Genomic DNA, 21,257 nt, shown 5'->3' on the forward strand with positions numbered 1-21,257 from the left:
ACTGAATAGCAAAAAATCCGATGAATTGATGTTATTTTCCAAGACAGACTTTTCTCAAAATGAAACAAGAGATTCCCATGATATTCCAAGTTCAAGTAGCCCTAATTCTCTGTTGCAAATTCTGATTTGAGAAATTATCTGGATTCCCATTATTTCTGTAGTAACTAATCTATTCCAATGCTTTATTATAACAATAACCGAGATGAAAGATTTATCAGTTTTGGGAGATTTGATTGATACAAAAGTTTTACTATTGTTATTATCAGGCAGTTAATATTTTCATGATTTCTTCTTCTGCTCATTTGTATAGAGCTTCATGAATTATTTTTTTCTATAACTGCTTTCAAAACACTTGTTCACGTACTGGAAAATCATTGTAAAATAACTTATTACTTTCCTTGCCCTATTACCATAGGTAAGGAAAGTATTGCTTTCCGAAAAAAATTAAGGTACTCCAATTTCTAAATTTCTATATGTTTCAAGGTTAATTAACGGAATGACTTGAAATTTGGAACTTAAGGTCCTTACAATATAAGGATCCGACACGAACAATTTCGATCAAATGCAATTCAAGAAGGCGGCTGAAATGGCGAAAATGTTTTCAAAAACAGGGGTTTTCGCTATTTCCTCGAAAACGGCTCCAAAATTTTTAATCAAATTTATACCTAGAATAGTATCTCTATCAACTGCCACAGATCCCATATCTGTGAAAATTCCAGGAGCTCCGCCTCATCTATGCAAAGTTTGATTTTAGACTCCCAATTATCAGGCTTCAGATAGAATTTGAACAAAAAAATCCAAGTGAAAAAGATTGAGCATGAAAATCTTTACAATTGATGTTCAGTAATATTTTCACCTAAAATTTGAAATAAGCTTGAAATTCGAGAAAATTTTATTATTTCAATTGCAAACTGTTGGCAACTGTTCATCCTATTAAATCATTCACTATGAAAAGATGGCAGACTTCGTGTGTCTCCAGCGTTATTGTCCTGTCACCAGCTGGCTTGGATCTTTGAATAGTGGACTTGAGATGCGCGTGAACACTAGCGTCATTTAATAAATTTTCATAACGGCAAGGAAAGTTGTGTGAGTGCTCCACACCAGATTTCTTTTTGGGTAGATAACTGATAGTCTATTTTACACTAAAAACGCATGTGCATTACGTTTACGTTCGCTACACATGCTCAGTACGTTTTTTTACTTTACCGCTCGCTAGAAATGAGAAATGCTGATTGATTGCTGGTTCCAGACATTATAATAATTATCATCAAAGTTCCATGATGGCTAAAAACTTAGTCATAATCTCAAAAATGGTGACAAGTACCCTTGTTTTTTGTGAAAAATAATTATATTATCATGTATTATTGAATTAATTTCTTTTGTAGTCCCATACTGCGATTGAGGAGAAATGTTGTTCTTGTGGGAACGAATACCTGCAAAATCATTGCGCTCCATTACTTGTCGCCTGATAACTGATTAGCTCAAGCAATAGTGTCGTGCTTCACCCTCTTTAAGTTATATATAAATGGCTATTAATGTGATGAACCTACCCGTAGTTATTGAATTAGTAGCAATTTTCACTTAGCCTGGAAGATTGTCACGGATTCAATCCAATATAATTTTTTTATAAAGGCTTGAGCTACTTGATATAGCAAGTAAGTTTCAGTTCTGAGTTGAAATGTATAAAACCAGTATCAAATGTATAAGTATCTTATAGGAGGATATTCAGCTGTCAACTACATGTCGATGTCAAGTTTATCAAAATCAATGACAGAGTTCAAGACTGAGAATTCGATCTTTGTATTTTGTATAGATGTTTTATGGGGAATCACAAAAAGAAAGCAAGAAAACGATAGAAGAGGATTCCAAACAAAAGACGTTGAGACCATGGCAAGTGATGAAGATGGGGATTGGAACGAAAACAAGATTGCCATGGATTGCCGTTATTCCTCGCAGACGTATTTTCGAATCGCGAGAAAATTGATCTCGTAAGCTCTACTATTCTCGAATGTCGCGTCAAATTCTTTTCGACTATCTTGTTATTCCTTCTCCTTCCATTGAGTATTATATCTCCCTATACGTAGATATTTCCATCTCATAAAATAGGAAAAGGCATGACAGATTCATCTTTCAAATTGAATTGATGAAAGCTGAGAGACTCTCGCTGCGTGCGTTGAGACATTTTCAAATGAGCAATCGAATCGATAGTAGGAGTTTTCAATTTAGGAATGTTATACAGAACATACTGATAAGAAAATAGTTGACATTCTGTGAATACAGATTGTGGAGCGCCATCTAATCTAAATGAAGTTTTTTATTCGGAGTCTCTTGAATTAATTTGTAGGCATAATTATGTAGACCTCTCTTGAAATTTAAAAAAGTTTTAACACAATAATCATTACCATACAGTTATGATTAAGAGTCACAATAATTCACTTGAGTAATACTGAAGTAATTGAGTAAACTCACTCAGCATTCATGAATACATTCATCAATTTCTAGAGATGAAGCATCAAGCTTTATCATTTATGCATGATATTATATAATATTATTCTCAATTATATCTTTCATATAATAGTACTAGCAGGTAAACCGTGCTTGGACTGGGCAAATTTTGTGCTGTTAATGCAATATTCTTATGTCTATGGAACATCAAATAATAGAATCATTATTCATCATTTTGTCAAAATTACGTGAATAATCTTCATCAAAGTTGAAAATTCCCAGCAGAAAAAAAACAAGTTTGATTGGACTCGAACCCGCAACCTTACATTAAATTTATAAGTCGTGCCAATTACGCTACGGAATCATTTGTAGAAAGCTCTGTTTGGCTGGGCTTTTATTGTTGCGTAAACATTGAATCACAAATTGGACGAATTTGTTTCGATTATTAAATTGAATTCAATTAATTACCAGAAATGAGAATAAGAATCTATTACCCCTTGGTAAATTCATAGTCTTCATGTAAAATTATGAATTAATCTGTTCATTAGTACATAATATGTAGTAATAATGCGTCAATCGTGTGTTTCCTTTCCCGTACATGAATAAGACAATTCTGTTTTCTATTAATGTAATACTATTATTATGATATAATACAATATAAATACAATATTATTGTATTTTATCATGTATATTCCAGAATATAGAAATAAAACTATCTCATTCTATTGGAAATTGTGGAGGGAATGTTTCAAAGACATGAAATCTGACGTTTACAGATTTCGTAATTCATAAATTATGCTTGCTAAATTTAAGGTGAAATTATTATAACAGTTTAAAAATCCCATATGTTTCTACTCACTTCGCATTCCCTCTAACTCAGTTAAGCAGTTGAGTGAGCATTGTAATATTATTGAGACTAAAAATCTCTTAACTCTTCAGCTTTGGGTGGGAAAAAGTCCTCCAGAATACGTCCTGCTGAAATTTCGAGTTTAAAAAATTCATCTCAAGTTTCTTTCATCTCACACGCTTCTCTCCACTTGTTATTAATTTCACTTTGCTAGTTATGAACATTCCTACTTTTTCTTATGAAGAAAATGAAGAGATGATAATATTAGTTCACAATGTCTTATACAAGTCACGTTCTTCTCTACTTGGCTAAATTGTGCAACGTTTAAAAAGTGAAGTGAGGTAAGAATGTTATGAGATCAAAGAGCAAAGTAGCAAAAAGCTAAAAAATGATTACACACAGTAGAATAATGAAACTAGCAGCAGAAGTTACTCTTCACAATGTTTGAAATATAACATAGAATATCATCATCTTCTTACAAGGATTAGGCTCTATTGGCCTGTACCGGCATCCATTTCTTCCTTGGTATTCCTATGCCTCGCTTTCCTTCGGGTTTGTACTCCCATGCTAATATTGGGAGCCTATTGGATGGCATTCTGAAGTAGACCAATTTTCCCGATATTTCTTCAGAATATCCAATAGCGGTTCTACATTCAATTCAGCTCTTATGTTGTCATTCCTCATTTTATCCAGTCTACTGCAACCTTTGACCGCTCGTAAAAACCTCATTTCAGCAGCTTGTATACGAGATTCAGTTTGTCTGTTTAAGATCCATGCCCCACTACCGTATGTCATTAACGGTATCACCATTGTTTTGTAAAACTTCAGCTGGGTATCTTGTCTCGTTCGCCTTCCTATAGCTCGTCTTATATAGTGCCACAGACCGCACTGAATCTCGCCAATTTTTCACCAACATCTTCATCCTTATCGAATGAAATGCGGCATCCCAAGTAGCTGAAGTTTCTCACTTGATCTAATGCTTGATTGTCTATCACGATTTTTGATCTGACTGGCCACTTTCCCCTGAATGCCATTATCTTGGATTTTTGAGGTGAGATTTTCATATTGTAGAAATAGCATTTTGTAGTTTATCTTCAGTGTTGAAAATGATCACAGTGTCGTCAGCATATAGTAAAGAATTCATAAAAACATTATTGCAGAGCTCTATCCCTGTGTCAACATATCGATTCCAAATTTCCAGAATCTCGTCAGTGTATGTATTGAAGAGAGTAGGCGACATTGGGCACCCTTGTCTTACACCTTTATTTATTTTGATTTTTCCCGTTTTTCTATAATTGCCGGACGTGATAACGATATCTGTATTGGTGTATGCACCCGCAATTGCAGCAACAAAATGTTTGGGATATCCTTTTACGAGCATTATGTCCCACAATTTGGCCCTTGAAACGTTGTCAAATGCTTTCTGCCAATCAATAAACGCCATGTGAGTTTCACAATTGTATTCACGATTTTTCTCAATGATCTGCTTTAAGGTGAATACAGCATCCATACATGATCTTCCTCGGCGAAATCCCATCTGCTCTTCTCCTATCAGTGTTTCTGCAATAACTCTCAGGCGTAGAATATAAACCCTATAATTTCATATTTCTGGTGATATTTCGCTTTTGTGATATTTCTATTAATATTATCAATCGACGAGTAGCGTTATAAGAAATTTTATTATTTAAGACTTGTGCACAACACTGCAATTCGCATGATGGAGACTGGAGTGAGAATATTTTTGAGCTGTGTTTCTTGTTTAAATGTTTAAAATCATCGCATTATGTGAATCGGTTTGGTGTGCACAAGGTACTCAAATCATTAAGAACAACGCATTGTACTTGTGCAGAAGGCTTTACTCATTAGGCGTCAATCCTCAAACGCCCCATGATTATTATGAAAGCTTCCAAAGGAGTTTCAAATGCTTGAAAATGAAAATACTCTTTATTAGGCGGAGTTAGGACTAGAAAGTCCTTTCTACCACTCAACCTTACAGGCAAATAATAATACATTACAATAAGAAATAATACAAAAGAACTATAACAATATGAAACTGAGAATAATGCATGAAATTGTAAATAAAAATCAACCATTTTTGTCTGGTGCAAAAGTAAATTAAGTAAATCAATAAATTACAAAATAACTAAATAATATTAAATAAATTTGAGTTAATAATATAGGAAGAACGTTGAAACAAAGAAAATTCAGCAAAAATCATCCATACAACATTCACACAGCCCACAAATTGCATCGCAACTAGCCACCATCGCACTACCCCCGAAGACCCGCCAATAACAGCCGCCTGACCTCCACCCCAAAGCGAGCACGTCCTTCAATACTCCTAATCTCATCGGGAAAATTGTTCCAATGTCTTCATGCCGTGATGGTAAACGACTTTTCGAAAGTTGCTGTCCTGTATATAGGAAAAGACAGCAGTGAGTCCCCACGACGAGTTGCTCGCACACTGACCTCAGACAGAAACTTGAAGCTCTCAGACAGATAGGAAGGAGATTTCGTTTTAATTATGGAATGAAGGAGTGTTAGGATGTGCAAGGTACGGAGTTCAGTTAATTTTAAAAGTGATAGCTCATTATAGAAAATTGAAACATGGTCAAATCACCTTAAATTAAAATGAATCTTATGCAATAGTTTTGAGCACGCTGCAATCTGTCTGAGAGCTCCACAGTCATGTCATTTATTACAGTGTCACAATAATTAAAATGTGGCATAACAAGAGTTTTAACCAGCATGATTTTTATATTCTGTGGTAGAAATAGGGCAAACCTTTTCAAACTGTAAATGCAGGAGAATATTCTTTTGCAGACAAGTTCCACCTGGTCAATCCATGACAGATATTTATTTATAATGAGACCTAGATTTTTAACCCTGTCCTGGTATTCCAGCTCAACACCATTCAATGTCAGCTTTGGAACATTTTGCACCTGGAGTCCTGTCTGCAAACGGCTGTGAGCAACAATGATGCTATTTGTTTTCCCCTCATTCAATTTCAAGCCATGATTATAATATGCCCAGCTACTTATAGCATCAATGTCAGCGTTCATCAGCTCCACACATGCATCATAGTCAGCAACAGCAAAATGCCTATAGATTTGCAAATCGTCAGCGTAGAGATGACACCTACTGTTTTTTATACACTTGGTGATGTCATCAATGTAAATAGAGACAGCAGAGGCCCAAGTACTGAGCCTTGAGGGACTCCGCGGGTAACATCTCTCCATGATGACATCTCATTATTGGCTCTGACACACTGCCGGCGATTAGATAGATAGGATTCTATCCATCTATCCATTTGACACAAATCTCTTCAAAGCCAAGATTTTTCAATTTCAGAAGGAGTAGGGGATGGTAAACGCAATCAAAAGCTTTTGAAAAATCAAATAGTGTGAGTATAGTTGCCTGTCCTCTATCCATAGCAGACCTTATATCCTCTGTAACTTTCAGCAATGCGGTTGTGGTACTATGTCTTGAGCGGAATCCAGATTGATAAATGGAAAGTAGCTGGAAACTTTGAAGGAAAGCAGAGAACTGTTGATGTACAAGCTTTTCTAGGCACTTTGACAGAGCAGGGAGAATGCTGATTGGCCTCAAGTCAGAAAATGATTTTATGGAAGGACATTTAGGGAGAGGAGAAACCAAAGCTGACTTCCAAATCATTGGAAAAGTTGAAGAAGCCAAAGATTCATTAAAAATTATGGTGAGAACAGACAGGGTAAAAGGTAGGGTATCTTTTAGAAATTTAATTGGACCACAATCAACTCCCACAGCATTGCTTGACATCTCTGTAACCACTCTGAATACATCAGTTTCAGTGACAGGAGCAAAAGAGAACCGCTGATCAGGAGCAGCACGAGGAGTAGCCGAAAGAGCATTAAGGTAGTCATGAGCACCAGTCAGATCAACAGGCACATTGGTGAAATGTCTATTGATATCATCCAAGATGAAAGGAATATTATGTTTAATTTGTGACTTACCAATACCAAGATTCTTCAACTTTGACCAAAGAGTTCTAGTAGGCTGCCGTTGTGAGAGTGACTGGTAATAGAACCTCACCTTGGCATTCCTGATCTCCTGCTGAGTTTTATTTCTCAGTCGTTTGTATTCTGCCCAGTCAGCTGCTGATTTAGAACGTTTGACTCTACGGAAGACAGAGTCTCTCACTTTCTGCATCTCACGAATCTCTGGACCAAACCAAGGAGCAGGTTTCTTGTTAACTCTCCTGGTAACTGAAGGAGCATGTGTGTCATATAGGACCAACAAAAAAGTATTCAATTTTTCAATCATTTCATCCACGTTGGCAGTTAGGACAACTTCATACCATGGGATTGAGGCAGCATCCAACAGAAGAGAATTCATATCAAGATATCTGTAATTCCTGTAGGTGATGAACTCCTGTTTGGGTTTTGGAGGATGCAGTCGGTAGGCACAAAATATTAAATCATGTTTAGAAATTCCAGGGACAGATAGTTGTCCATGGTGAGCAACTAAACTTGCATCACCAACAGCAGCACATCCAGCCAGGTCTCAGCAGTCGCCGTGTGATGCGTTGCCTGCATAGGTAAAATAGACATATTACAGCAATTGAACATAGAAACAAAATTAGATCTATTCACAGAAGATAAATCAAGTAGATTGGTATTAAAATCACCCATGACAATAACATGCTTGAAACCAGTCATCAGGTCTAATAAAGATTTTTCAAATTCTCTAATAGAACCAATGTCAGGAGCCTTATAACAAACACATACAAGCAAGTGAACCCCTCTTACAGAAACATTTAAGAACATTAACTCAGTCCGATTAGCAATCATGCTATCAGACACATGTAGAATTGTAACTGGAAAATGAGACATAGACTGCCACACCACCTCCTCCCTTATGGAGACGGTCATTTCTAAACAGAGAGTAACCTGTCAATTCGACACATTTATCACTTATATGTGGTTTCAGCCAAGTTTCTGATACCAGGACAAGATCCAACAAGCTACTATCAAATATTGTCCTAACCTCATCAATATGACACGGTAGCGATTGGGCATTGATGTGGGCAACCTTTAACAAGCCGTAGGAGTGTGAGAGAGCTTGACAGAGGGCAGACCGAACGGACGGAGCATGCTGGCCCGGGGAGCGCTGGATTCGTTCCAGAGAAAAGTCATCAAGCTGCAGCTTAGTCTTGAAAACATCAAGGACCAGTTGATCGGTGTCCTCATTTGGTCTTTCCTGTATCCCGAAAACCCTCAGACTCGTACGTCGCTGATACTGTTCTATATCGTCGGTGCGATGTTGAAAATCAGACTCGAGTTTTATCACCCGCTTTTTGAGAGCAGATACGCTCGCCGCTAGATCTGAGATCTCCTCTCTAGTGATTTTAAGCGCAGTTGAAATTGCCTCATCGATAAAACCTTTGAGTCGATCAGTAATCTTCGATACCAAGGTATCGATAAAATCATTGTTCGATAGTATCCTATTGATGAAAACATCAGTAGCGACGGGATCTGCTTTCGGAGCCATGGTCTTATCAGGTCGTGCAAAGTCCAAAGATAAGGGGCTCAAAACTCTGTTAGTAGAATCGGAACGAAGTCTAGATCTAAGATTTCTTGGCGTGCCCGACATACAAAAAAGTGTATACTCACGCACAGATAAGTCCAGTTGAGTAACGGAATACACCACTGCACGCACAAGAAAAAACTGAAGACGATAGTACCGAATAATGAATAAGTTAACTTCAAAAACCCATCGAAAACTACAAAACTTTAAGGAGCCGAACAGGACTGTACTTACTACTCGATCATTACCCCCACTCCTGATATTGATGAAATTTGAAATGAGAAACTTCAAAGTATCATAAATGGAAGATAGTTTTACTTTCTTCTGAGTAGAAGATTCTGTGACTGTATTGTGATACTTCACTTTCGATAATTAATAATGGGTTTACCACCGCAGTAGGTAATAGCTATAGAAGAGAATAGTAGCTATAGTAATTTAGGATAACTTATGCTATCTTCTCCCTGTGGTATTGCTCACTTGATCACTAAATTGTCTACTGATTCAATTGTAAATGACAGGATATATCAAATACAACCTGATTTAAATTCATCTTCAACTCAGTCAATGATCTGCAGCTAAATAAGTGTCCAATCAGTGATTGAGTAGACTTTATGTGGTAGTAATGGATGATGTAGATGAATTGAAGTTGGTGTATTATTTTTGATATCATTTTGCAGTTAGATTTGGTAACCAAATTGGTGGCCCATGAGTTATAACATTCTCCCACCTTCGACTCATTCTTCGACTCTTTTATTCTCCCATTCTTCGACTCTCACCACATGAGATCAACTCTGCATTTTTTAGGGTGAGGGAAGAGGTTGTTCAGTTTGCTCTCGAAAGATGGTACTCTCACTTCAAACATTCTCTACACTGCGTGCAGAGCGAGAGAGGAGAATGCGTGAGAGAAACATTCCCACTCCTACATCACCACCACGCCAGCCACTCTTTCACCGTTTGAGGGGCTAAGGTAAATGATGTATTCGTGGCCTATACACTCATTTCAAGTGTTCCTGATTAGTGGAATAGAAATAATTATTCCATTTGAATTCAAGTTTGGCTCCAGACCTCACTGAAAAATACACATCAATCAGAAATCACGGTGTGAAAATAACATTAAATCCTCCTTACTTCCTGGATCTCTGAAATATCTTCATGTTCAACTCGAAATCTCGAGTAGGCTCGAATCATATGGTTTTCCTTGAGGCGATTTGAAACAGAGTTGGAGACTAGTATTCCCTATAAAGACTTCAAGCTCTACGATATTTACCTGAGCTTCTTAACAATAGAGAATTTATGGAGAGACCGGAGAAGTCTCGAAGCGATATGTGATACTATATTGAATGGCAGCGTGGTGGTTGACAAAGCTGAAGGATAAGCTTGGGGACAATGATGGAGAGCAACTGGTCGATATTACGGATTGGGGGGGAGGTTTCCTTTACGAGGGAGCTTAGAGTCCGACAAGGAGAAGAAGAGCTACAAATGTGAGCAGATAGTGGTTGACTTGGAGGACAGTGAATAAAGCTTCTCAACAAATAACCGTCCTCAACAGAATTTCGATCCTACCTAAAGTTAGCTCAATAAAGATACTCCAATAATATTAAAGACATATTACATAATACAATTCAATCAATTTATATCCAATAACTAAATTTGAGATAAGACGACTGATCGAAAAGATAGTTTGGAGAAAAGTTATTCCGTAAGTTTCCCTGATTTTAAGGATAAATAAGCTACCGAAACTATCTTTTTACTTTTGGAACAAAGAAATTTCTTCCTAAAATTTATTCATTATCAAAATTTGGGAACAGAATAATTTTGGGCCTAGCCTGTTGTTCGTTCCTGATCATATCCTATTATATTAAGCGAGCAATTTCTGTATAATATGGTAATATGGTTGGATGGTTATCTGGATATCTGGTTATCTGGTTATGTATGTCCAGGGATCTCGAAAACGGCTGTAACGATTTTCATAAAATTTGGAACATAGTAGGTTTATGATAAAAAAATTCAATTGCACTAGATCCCTGGGGAAACTCGCTGAAGGACGTGAAAAGGATACTAATTACTTATCCTTGGAAAAAAATGATAATTTCGTCGTCTGTCGATAACAGAAGATGTAAGTGCCTGTGTGGAAGAGAGACAGAATTGTGATCAGCTGTTCAACTATTTCCAGTCAATCAGCTGATTCACAAGAATTATTAATCTAGAAATTTTAATAGATTTGATCAAAATAATCTGATTTTTACTTTCCTTGCCCTATTACCATAGGTAAGGAAAGTATTGCTTTCCGAAAAAAATTAATTTCGGAAAATTTCTAAATTTCTATACGTTTCAAGGTCCCCTGAGTCCAAAAAAGTGGTTTTTGAGCATTGTGTGTGTGTGTGTGTGTGTGTGTGTGTGTGTGTGTGTGTGTGTGTGTGTGTGTGTGTGTGTGTGTGTGTGTGTGTGTGTGTGTGTGTGTGTGTGTGTGTGTGTATGAGTGTATGTGCGTCTGTTTACACGATATCTCATCTCCCATCCAACGGAATGATTTGAAATTTGGTCCCTACAATATAAGGATCCGACACGAACAATTTCGATCAAATGCAATTCAAAATGGCGGCTAAAATGGAGAAAATGTTGTCAAAAACAGGGTTTTTCGCGATTTTCTCGAAAACGGCTCCAACGATTTTCATTAAATTCATACTTAAAATAGTTATTGATAAGCTCTATCAACTGCCACTAGTCCCATATCTGTAAAAACTTCAGGAGCTCCGCCCCAACTATGCAAAGTTTGATTTCAGATTCCCAATTATCAGGCTTCAGATAGAATTTAAACGAATAATTTTGAGTGGAGAAGATTGAGCATGAAAATCTCTACAATTAATGTTCAGCAACATTTTCACCTAAAATTGAAAATAAGCTCGAAATTCGAGAAAATTTGATTATCCAATTGCAAACTGTTGGCAACTGTTGATTCTATTAAATCATTCACTATGGAGAGATAGCAGACCTCGTATGTCTCCAGCGTTATTGTCCTGTCACCAGCTGGCACAGATCTTTGTTTATAAGTAGACTTGAGATGCGCGAGAACACTAGCGTCAGGTGATCAATTCTCATAACGGCAAGGAAAGTTATGTGAGTGCGCCACACCAGATTTTTTTTACATGACATGGTATATTATAATATTCTAAATAGGAGTGTATCATAATTTTCAAAGTTAATCATTATTCTACAGTTTCGAGTGATTAGTGAGTGTTATTTTGTTATTCAATTCGGTTTATGAACAATCAAGATTAGAACTTTTCTTTTTCAAATGTTTGGACTGAAATTGGATCTGAATTCGAGTGTATGGAACATAACCTACTTTTTGGAATATTTATAGTGTACAAATCTAAATTCGGGGAAGAAACAGTTTTGGGCTGGTCTTTTAGTCCTTCCCCAATAATTTTAAAGAATTGTGTTCAGTTTATCAATAAATAAATAACGAGCGAAACTCGGTGCCCCGGTATTTTTTATGATCTGTAATAATTGTATTCACAAATGAATAAATAAAACCTTACTGAAGGATAGGGATCACAAAACAACTCTTTCAAGAGTTTCTTTCCAGATTAAATCCAACATTTCGATACTGTGAAGAATCATAATCCCTTATCCTGGAGCCTTGAGTACCAACAGATACTAATGAAAATTGTGATATGCTGCTGGAATCTATGTGTAACTTGGATAGTGGATAATTGGAGTGGAATTCTCATTTCCTGAAAAAAGAACCAACATCATGTTTTGCATCGATTCAATATTGCAAAGCCCAGTGTCCCTGGTGTGATATCACATATAACACACTTTCCTTGTCTCCTCTCCGCTACATGCGGCTTCTATAATACCCTGGTGGTGCAGGAGACTGGACAATAAATTCTCATTCAAAATTTCATTTCAGAGGCTTATGCAAAATTAGTATTGAACCTGTGCATTGCGCGAGACCAGTCTGAATGATGAGAATAAAAATGGCCTGTGTTGTACGGTGAAGGCGAAAAATGAGAACATACTTCTGTGAAGCTTCGCTCAAATTTTTTCACACAGTCTTATAAAATTTTCACAAAAATTGTGCCTGGAGTAGTTTTTTACTCCACTCTCTCCACATTACATATTATATGTTTCTACGTTGTTGCAAAAAAAGCTCTCTATATCATACAGAAAATTCCATTTTTATATTTCAGATGAGTATTACCTACTCGTGCACATTATCTCCTTATAGAATATTCTCAGAAACCATCATTTTTCCATCCTGACAATATTAGAAGTCATGCGTTGCTTTTCAAGTTACGTATTTGATCACCAATAGAAGTTCATATACAATATTTTTATGTTTCAAAATTCTTCATGTTCCAACATAATAAGATTCAATCAACTTTTTAATTATTGGTCCAATGAAATGAAAAGCCCGTTCAGCTCATTTATTTCAATTCTGCCAAATGATCATAATAATCTAACGAGGTTCTTCTTTTTCAGATTTTTCAGAATGGAGACTTTTCTTGAAGGAGATCTCACCTTGGAACAAATAATCATCACTCGACGAGAAAATTGCGAGGATATTAAAGACTTCACACCTGCAAATGACACAGGTTTGGAATTTAATATCATTCAACATATTTACTGTCTACTCTTTATTAGGAATATCATCTTTTTTCAAGACCTTATAATGATTTTTTCAGATTACAGTCATTGATTGTCCCCTAAGCTGAAGCATAGCCAAAGTTTGAAGCCAAAACAAGACTTCCAACTGGAAATCAATATTTTTATTTGAATTTTTCAAATTTCTATATTTTATCTATTCCACTTTTGTGCATTTTTTAACCTATTGATTATGCCTGAAAATATGTTACGAACTATATAACGAATTGCAATATGGTCAATTTGTGACTGAGTAGTTATTAATAGTTAAATAACTGAAATAGTTATTTTCGAGCATTCACATTATGAGTGTATTTTATATATCTTCAAGGTATTGGATAGAGGAAGACAGTAACAAGAAGTTGGAAAATATGAGAGTTTTTTCGATAAAGCTGAGCCATAAGATTCACTTTACTATCCACTATCGATTGAGCCTATCAACTGACAGTGGGCAGCAATAAAACTTCCTATATTTCATTTGTCATTGTCAGCAAAGAAAAACAATATGTCTATGGCATTCTTACGCGATTAAACGATTCTGCAGTTGCATTTTCATTGCGGTGCAGAACAGCAGATGTTTGATTGAATAAGGAAGTTTCAATTGTCTCCTTCTTATTGATACAGGCAAGTTCATTTTTCATCATTTCAGTTCATGAAGTAACATAACAATAAATAATAAATAACATAACAATCTATTTTAAAATTATAACTTTGCATCAATTATTCAAATCCCATTTATTCATACAGAGTGTTTCATAATTCGAAAACAAAAACAATCTTTGACTTAACTTAATAATAAAACATACCCCAGGTCAACTGAATGGAACGCAATAGCCGTAGTTCCTGCGATCTTATACCGTTGGACTTTTCTGTTTGGGGATCATTGGAAACACAGTCTTTTCGAACGTTTCCCTAGATGTTTGACAATTGAGAGCAGTCCTCAGGAAAGATTTGAAGCCTTGAAGAACGATAAAAGTTCATACAAACCAATTTTCACAAGTTCAAGGAAATCTATGTGAAAAATTCATTGAATACTTTATTTATGTAGATTACAATATATACTGGCCCATACACTTATATACAATAGCTCACAATACAGCAAAATTATAGATGAATTGACATAATATAGACTAAGAAAATAATTATTGAACTGTATATAATATGAAAAGGAATCAATTTGTAATAACTAAAGATAATATTGTTATGCATCTACATAAATTGGCGGAGCTTTGGACATATCAATGTCCATTCTTCGGAAAGAATATTCAAAATATCCTTCCCACTAACTCTCTACCAAAGAGAGTAATTGAGTAACATTGTTGTCTAAAAATGCACGTGTACGCTCTGCTACATGCAAAGAGCTTCACTCTCAATACAATCGAATCTCATCTACATTTCAAGCTATTTCAGGAGAACAACGAGTGGAAAATGTTCGCTTCTCAGCAAGGGATCGCTGTTTTGCAGAATAGCCTTAGAGTTTAGGGTTTCATATTGCGAAATTATACATGAATTGAGGTTTTGGGAGTCTGGAAGATAGCAATGGAGCATCGATGGGTGGAAAAAAATGATAAACACTACTTCGTCTCCCGGGATAACTCGAAACATCATTCAGCACACGTTCCCGTATCAAGGAGCTCTTGAAAAAGTTGCAGAGGAGAAAGGGTCGAACGTCTACTTGAGATGTTTATCTCGAGCCAGTTGTAAGAAGCATCACAAAACAGCGATGAGTTCTCGTCTCAGATGATAGAATCACTTGAAATATATGAAGAGGCCTTTCGTTTCGTGAACAATAATGTATACAGGCACAGAAGATCTATGGAGAGCTCTTACATCACTGAGGGCTGTTCACACAGTGAAAACTAGAAACTGAATTGAATCAGCGGGTGGTTTAATCTGAGCAAACTAGACTAAGGATGTGATCCAGTTTGAACTGTGCAAACGGAACAAAAGCCAGTTACAAACACACCAATTTTTGGATGTATTATTTATGCCGTTCTTATAAATTCCATTAGATTGAACATAGCTTGACAAACATTATGATGTGTATCTGAACACATCTTGTGTTCGCCATATTCCATTCAATCTGGTGGAATTTATAAGGATGTGTAGACAAAACCAATGTGTGTGTAACTGGCTTCAGTCTGTTCAGTCATTCTGAAAACAGTCCAGTTCTTTGAGAAGAAAAAAGTCCAGATAAAATCGTGTTTTAGAATTCATGATAAGAACTAAAAAGAGAACATCACGTTTTTTCTCCAAAAATATATAAAATTATATTGTATAGTACATTACATGACAACTCAGTAATTAGAAGCTCGTATAGACACAGAGAAGTAACATAATTCTCAATAGAATTTCGATACCAATTTCACAAACAGTATTTCAAATCTTAAATTCGAATTCATGATAAAATCTTCTAATAATTGAGAATTTCCAATCAAACTAGTTCGGATTATTAACTTTTCATTGTGGAACCCACAATGTTCAAAATAAGCCTTTTTCTAATTGGAGAACTAAATTGAAAAGATGAATATCATATTGAAGATGAATCGAAAAATATGTTGTAAAGTATCAAATTTGGGTAGATAAAAATCCCTAACCGAAATAGTAATAGGTCTGAAAATAAAGTAACTGGCTAATATCGCCAAATAGATAATAACTAAGATTAGATAGCATCAGCTTGTTCTGGCTAAATGGTACAAAAACCTAAAAAGGATTTGAAGGAATTTTATTGCTCATAAATAGATTATTATATAAAATATTTGAAGATTGAGGTTAGGTACATGTATTCACGGATCGGTGACCTAGAGATCGATCAAATCGAGAAACGTCGAATCTGACCAAAACCCCTTGGCAGAGCTCTATTGCAATCAAATAGTGTGCAATGTGAAAAAACATCTGATCACGTGGCTAATTATTAGGTAGCATGGAATTAATATTAATGTATAGAATATTAACTAGCATGTAAAGAGCATAACAAATAAACCAAATAAAAATAATTTAATGTATTCAGGAAATAAGAGGTACCAGGCGCATGAATACCGAATAAAATTTGCATGCACCAATAGTAAAACGGCAGTTAATAGGCGGCAATTGTAGGCCAATTCAAAAATATTTATATATATTTCTATAAATGTTCGGAATCTATGTTGAATTGTTGTATAGTCTATGTTATCGATATGGCTCGAAAGCAAAGAAATTATTAATCATACAATCTAAGCAATATTTTGGTATTTTTTGTAAGATCTATTTGAACCTAAATGGCGGAGGACTAAGATATTCAAATTTTATGTTAATTTGAAAGTCGGAAATAAGATTTGTAAAATTGAGAAAGGAGAACCAGCACTCGCCAACCAAATGCCACCAGGAGAGGACCCCAAATATTGTAGAGCGTAGTACCTTGATAATGATTTTGTAAAAGTTAAAGTTAAATTAAATTATTAAATTTCTTAAAAGACTTCGTGATGCTATTGTGAAGCAGAAGTCATTTTCATTTTTTAATTAAATTTATAACCCCTTGGAGGAGACGATTCCGGCTACCATATTCCCGGACCACATGGAGTTGGATCGACATCGGCGGCTTACAAGAAGATTTTCGACACGTGAGTGATAAATTTGAATTAGTGATGGGCGCCCTAGTGCTTCGAATTAATCTAATGATCAAAGCTAGCTCGTCGAAAGGGTTTTTATTATAAATTAAGAAATTAATAAGAGTAATACTTGCGCAAGTAAAATTAGTATTAAAGGTATTTTATTAAAAGGAAAAAGATAGATCAATACATTTTAGAAATTTCTATTGAATCAAAGAAGTATAAAATCTAGGCTATTAAAACATATGCATGATATTTAATTTTTGCAATATAATTTGCGATAGTTTGTTATAGCTCTAATTCACTAGATGAATGGCTCTACCTATTCCGTCAGGTGCCGAATCTTGCACCCTGAGATAAAAATATATATTCGATACAAAGAAATCTACTAGGTACTAGAGATTTTAATATATATATATTTGGATTATTAGTGGCTAATTTATCAAGCTGATCTTAAAGCACATATTTTTAATTGAATTGTCCAAGTCGACAAGTATTAGCAAGCGCATATCGCAGCTACATGCAAAAGAATGCATATGATTTTAAGATAAAGGCACATGGTAATGATTCGTGCCATAAATCTAGGATATAAAATTTAGCCTGTGATATTTTACTGATTTCAATTATTGTTCTATTTTTATATTATATTTTCCATCGCTCTTTATATATTTTTTGCCTCGATTTATTTTTTTACATTATTTGTTTAATATATGTATGAAACGTTTATGGTGTGCAATTTATTTTTTATTCCTCAACACTATTGTATAAGTATCATATTTATATATATTTATTTTTTATTGAATTACAAGAGTTATAGGAGAAGCCCATACCTAGGCCTATCAAGATTTTTTAAGACTGAATACTATTAGAAAACCACGACCTAATTATATAATTATATCAAATCTCATGCTTTACCGACTGATGCCAAGCAGGAGGCTAATCGTTATTTAAATATAAAGAATAACGTGACAATGTTAACAGATGTAACGAGAATAACAAGAAAACTTATATGAGCTTTTAAATTCCGTGGGAAGTGTAGAGCTTCAATCGCAGCTTATTATTCCATTCATCACAAAATAAACTAAATTCTTCCCCTTCAAAATCATATGAGGACAATAACTTTCTAGTCACTCACTCAATAATTCCTCCATTGACTCATACATAATTCCATGGTGTGTTTTGTCGTATGAAAACGCTGAGGTTCACAATTTTCAAGCTATTTAACGAGTAGAGAACTCATGTTTTGAAAATCCCATCATAGAATTAAACGGAGAACTGGACAAGTTTTAAGCTTGGTAAACATTCACACAAGGATCACCACTATTGACTGATGAATGCTTTAGGACTTCAGCAAGTTAATTACAGCATTTTCAGCGCATTTGTTGTTTGATGCTTTATTGAATTAAGCTTTAGTACTGAGAATGAAGAGCCAGTGGTATGAATGTGTATGTGTGTGTTTGTGTGTTTGCTGCAGGTGAAGTGTATTGTCCGAGGGAGTTCGATGGCTGGAGTTGTGTTAACTGGACTTCGGCCGGCCAGGTCGCTCACTTCCCATGTCCCTATTTTATCCTCGGCTTTGATCCTAAACGTGAGTATCGCACCGCGTCATTCTGAATATTAATATTCGCTTACAATGCATGAGTTTATCAATGAATATTCATAGAATAGTATGTCAGTTTTTCGATGAGGTATGTCCAGTTTGATGGAACAGCTATCACCTGAATGCTCTCAATAACCTTCATATTTCCATTCCCTATAGCGCCACATGCTCTTTGTTGTGCACTCACATAAGCTGGGAGAAAGGATTTACATGTACTTTAGAATTGAGCTTCATTCAAGTTTTCCGATAATTTATCACCTTCTAGGTATCATGCAATAATATTAGCTGAACTCACACTGCGTAATCTATGTTATATTGGCAAAATCATTTTGGTTAATTCAAATCAAAAATCAAATCAAATCAAATCAAATTTTATTGCCATAAAAAAACAAAATACAATTTCGTTAAAATTTCTTAACAAGTGATTATTATGAATAAGAATACATTTTTTCCTTAACAAAACAATATTCGCCATGGCACCACCAGCAAAAGTAAAACTTGCTCGCTGGTGGGAGTCTTTATTCTAACCCTAATAATATAGTTATTGATTTAGTTGATCTAATTTATACAAATGAAACAAACCGGAGCAGAAAAAAAAATAAATGAAAATAAGAAAGGAGAACATGAATGAGAGAAAAATACAAGAGAAAGAAGAGATCAAGATGATTATGAACTTGCTAGGCTATTCAATGAAAATGTCAATTCAAATGAAACTCAATTCATGAAAAAAATTCATACAAATCCACTCGTTTAGACCATTCCCTTTATGATGTGTCAGAAATAAAGGCGGTACTAAATTGATGAATTTTGTACTAATGTGCATAAGCTGTCTACACAACAAACTTAGACTACTATGAAAAATTTTGAATTTTTTTGTACTATTTGGTCTGAGTGAGTAAGTCGGCCTATCAGCCTCTTCAAAGTTATCTTTATAATTATTTATGTATTTTATTAATATTTTCAGATATATTTGTCTTAAGGTCATAACATGGAAATCCCTGAAGACTTGCTGGGTGGGATAGTCTCTGGGTTTGCGAATTATGGTTTTAATTACAGCCTTTTGTGTTATAAATAGATTATTCAGGTGTGTGTCATAAGTTCCTCCCCATATTGCAATCCCATATCTTAAAATGGACTCAACTAAAGCATAATAGACTATTTTTATTTGCTCTCTATCCAATATTCTATTGATTTTATAAAACTTATAGTTAATGAATTTTAATTTTTTATTGATAAAATTTATGTGATGATTCCATCTGAAGCTTTCATCAACAATAACACCCAAATATTTTATGGATACTACATTTTCAAAGGTAGGACAGCCGCAATCAGGAAGCATTGTAAGACTATGAACTCCAGTGACTATCTGATCACATTTAGTATGAAGTTTTAATTTTAAAAATGTGGGAGGTTTGCCAACTGCATTTGCTGAAAAAGTTATATATTTAGACTTACTAAGATTCAGACTAAGTGTATGTTGGTCAAGCCAATTCTTTATTAAAAACATATCATGTTCTGAATTCAAAAATGCTTTCTGCCAACTGTCATCTGAAAAAATGACTGCAGTGTCATCAGCAAATGAATATACTTTACCGTTTTTCAATTTGATATTCAACATTTCGTTCACATACAACAAAAAAAGTATGGGCGACAAAACTGTACCTTGAGGTAGGCCATAATTACTTAATTCTTTTTTACTTGACTGTTTCCCAAGAGTTCACATCTGTGATCGGTCACAGAGATAGCTCATGAATAACTTTAGAGGCAAACCTCTTATTCCATATTTAGCTAGTTTATCCAGAAGACTATCATGTGGCACAGTGTCGAAAGCTTTTGCCAAATCTAAGAAGACTGCCATGGCTTTCTTACCATCATTAAGTTTTTCTGTTATGTAATTTGTGAATTGTATTAATGCGTCTTCTGTACTTTTCTTTGCCTGAAATCCGAATTGGAATTTATTGATAATATTATGTACATTTAAATAATCCAATAAACGAACTTTTATCAATTTTTCCAGGATTTTTGAGAGATTACTTAATAGACTTATTGGTCTGTAATTACTAGGTACACAGGGATCACCTTGTTTAAATAGTGGTTTAATTATGGCTATTTTAAATTTCCTTGGAAATATTCCTGTGACGAAGCACATATTGAAAATAAATGATATTGGTTTAGAAATAAGATGAGCTATGTTTTTCAGTGTTAAACTACTGATGTTATCTTCTCCAGGACTAGAGTTGCTTTTTAGTTGCTTTATCATAATTTCAACTTCGCAAGAGGTAATTGGTTTCAGGAAAAAAGAGTGCACAGGTGGTCTGTGATTTTCATCAATCTCATAATGTTTTAAACTGGAATTGCATGTTATGAGTTGAGCATTCGTTCTACCTACTGTTGCAAAATAATTATTTAGACTAGCAGCGTCAATTTTAATTTCCTTGTTATTATCTTTATCAATATCTATCGCCTGGTTTATGAGTTTCCAGAGTTTTTTTTTATCACTACCACATTCAGATATTTTATTTTTGTAGTAGTTTGTTTTAGCTGTTTCCAATGCCATGTTTAA

General features: G+C 34.9%; 1 protein-coding gene across 4 annotated transcripts in view; it reads left to right on the forward strand.

The window, feature by feature from the left end:
* The window catches only part of LOC111064302 (calcitonin gene-related peptide type 1 receptor), a 99,486-nt gene that overhangs the window by 49,234 nt on the left and 28,995 nt on the right, over positions 1–21,257 (forward strand). For 3 of the 4 annotated variants that reach the window (XM_039425658.1, XM_039425669.1, XM_039425676.1), the window contains exons 2-3: positions 13,346–13,458; positions 18,569–18,682. In XM_039425658.1, the coding sequence (XP_039281592.1) occupies positions 13,356–13,458; positions 18,569–18,682 (217 nt within the window). In that variant the 5' untranslated portion in view covers positions 13,346–13,355. The remainder of the gene's footprint in view (positions 1–13,345; positions 13,459–18,568; positions 18,683–21,257) is intronic. The other variant, XM_039425663.1, reaches the window with a different exon arrangement.

Source organism: Nilaparvata lugens, chromosome 1 (genome assembly GCF_014356525.2).
Source record: "Nilaparvata lugens isolate BPH chromosome 1, ASM1435652v1, whole genome shotgun sequence".
Classification (NCBI taxonomy): Eukaryota; Metazoa; Arthropoda; class Insecta; order Hemiptera; family Delphacidae; genus Nilaparvata; species Nilaparvata lugens.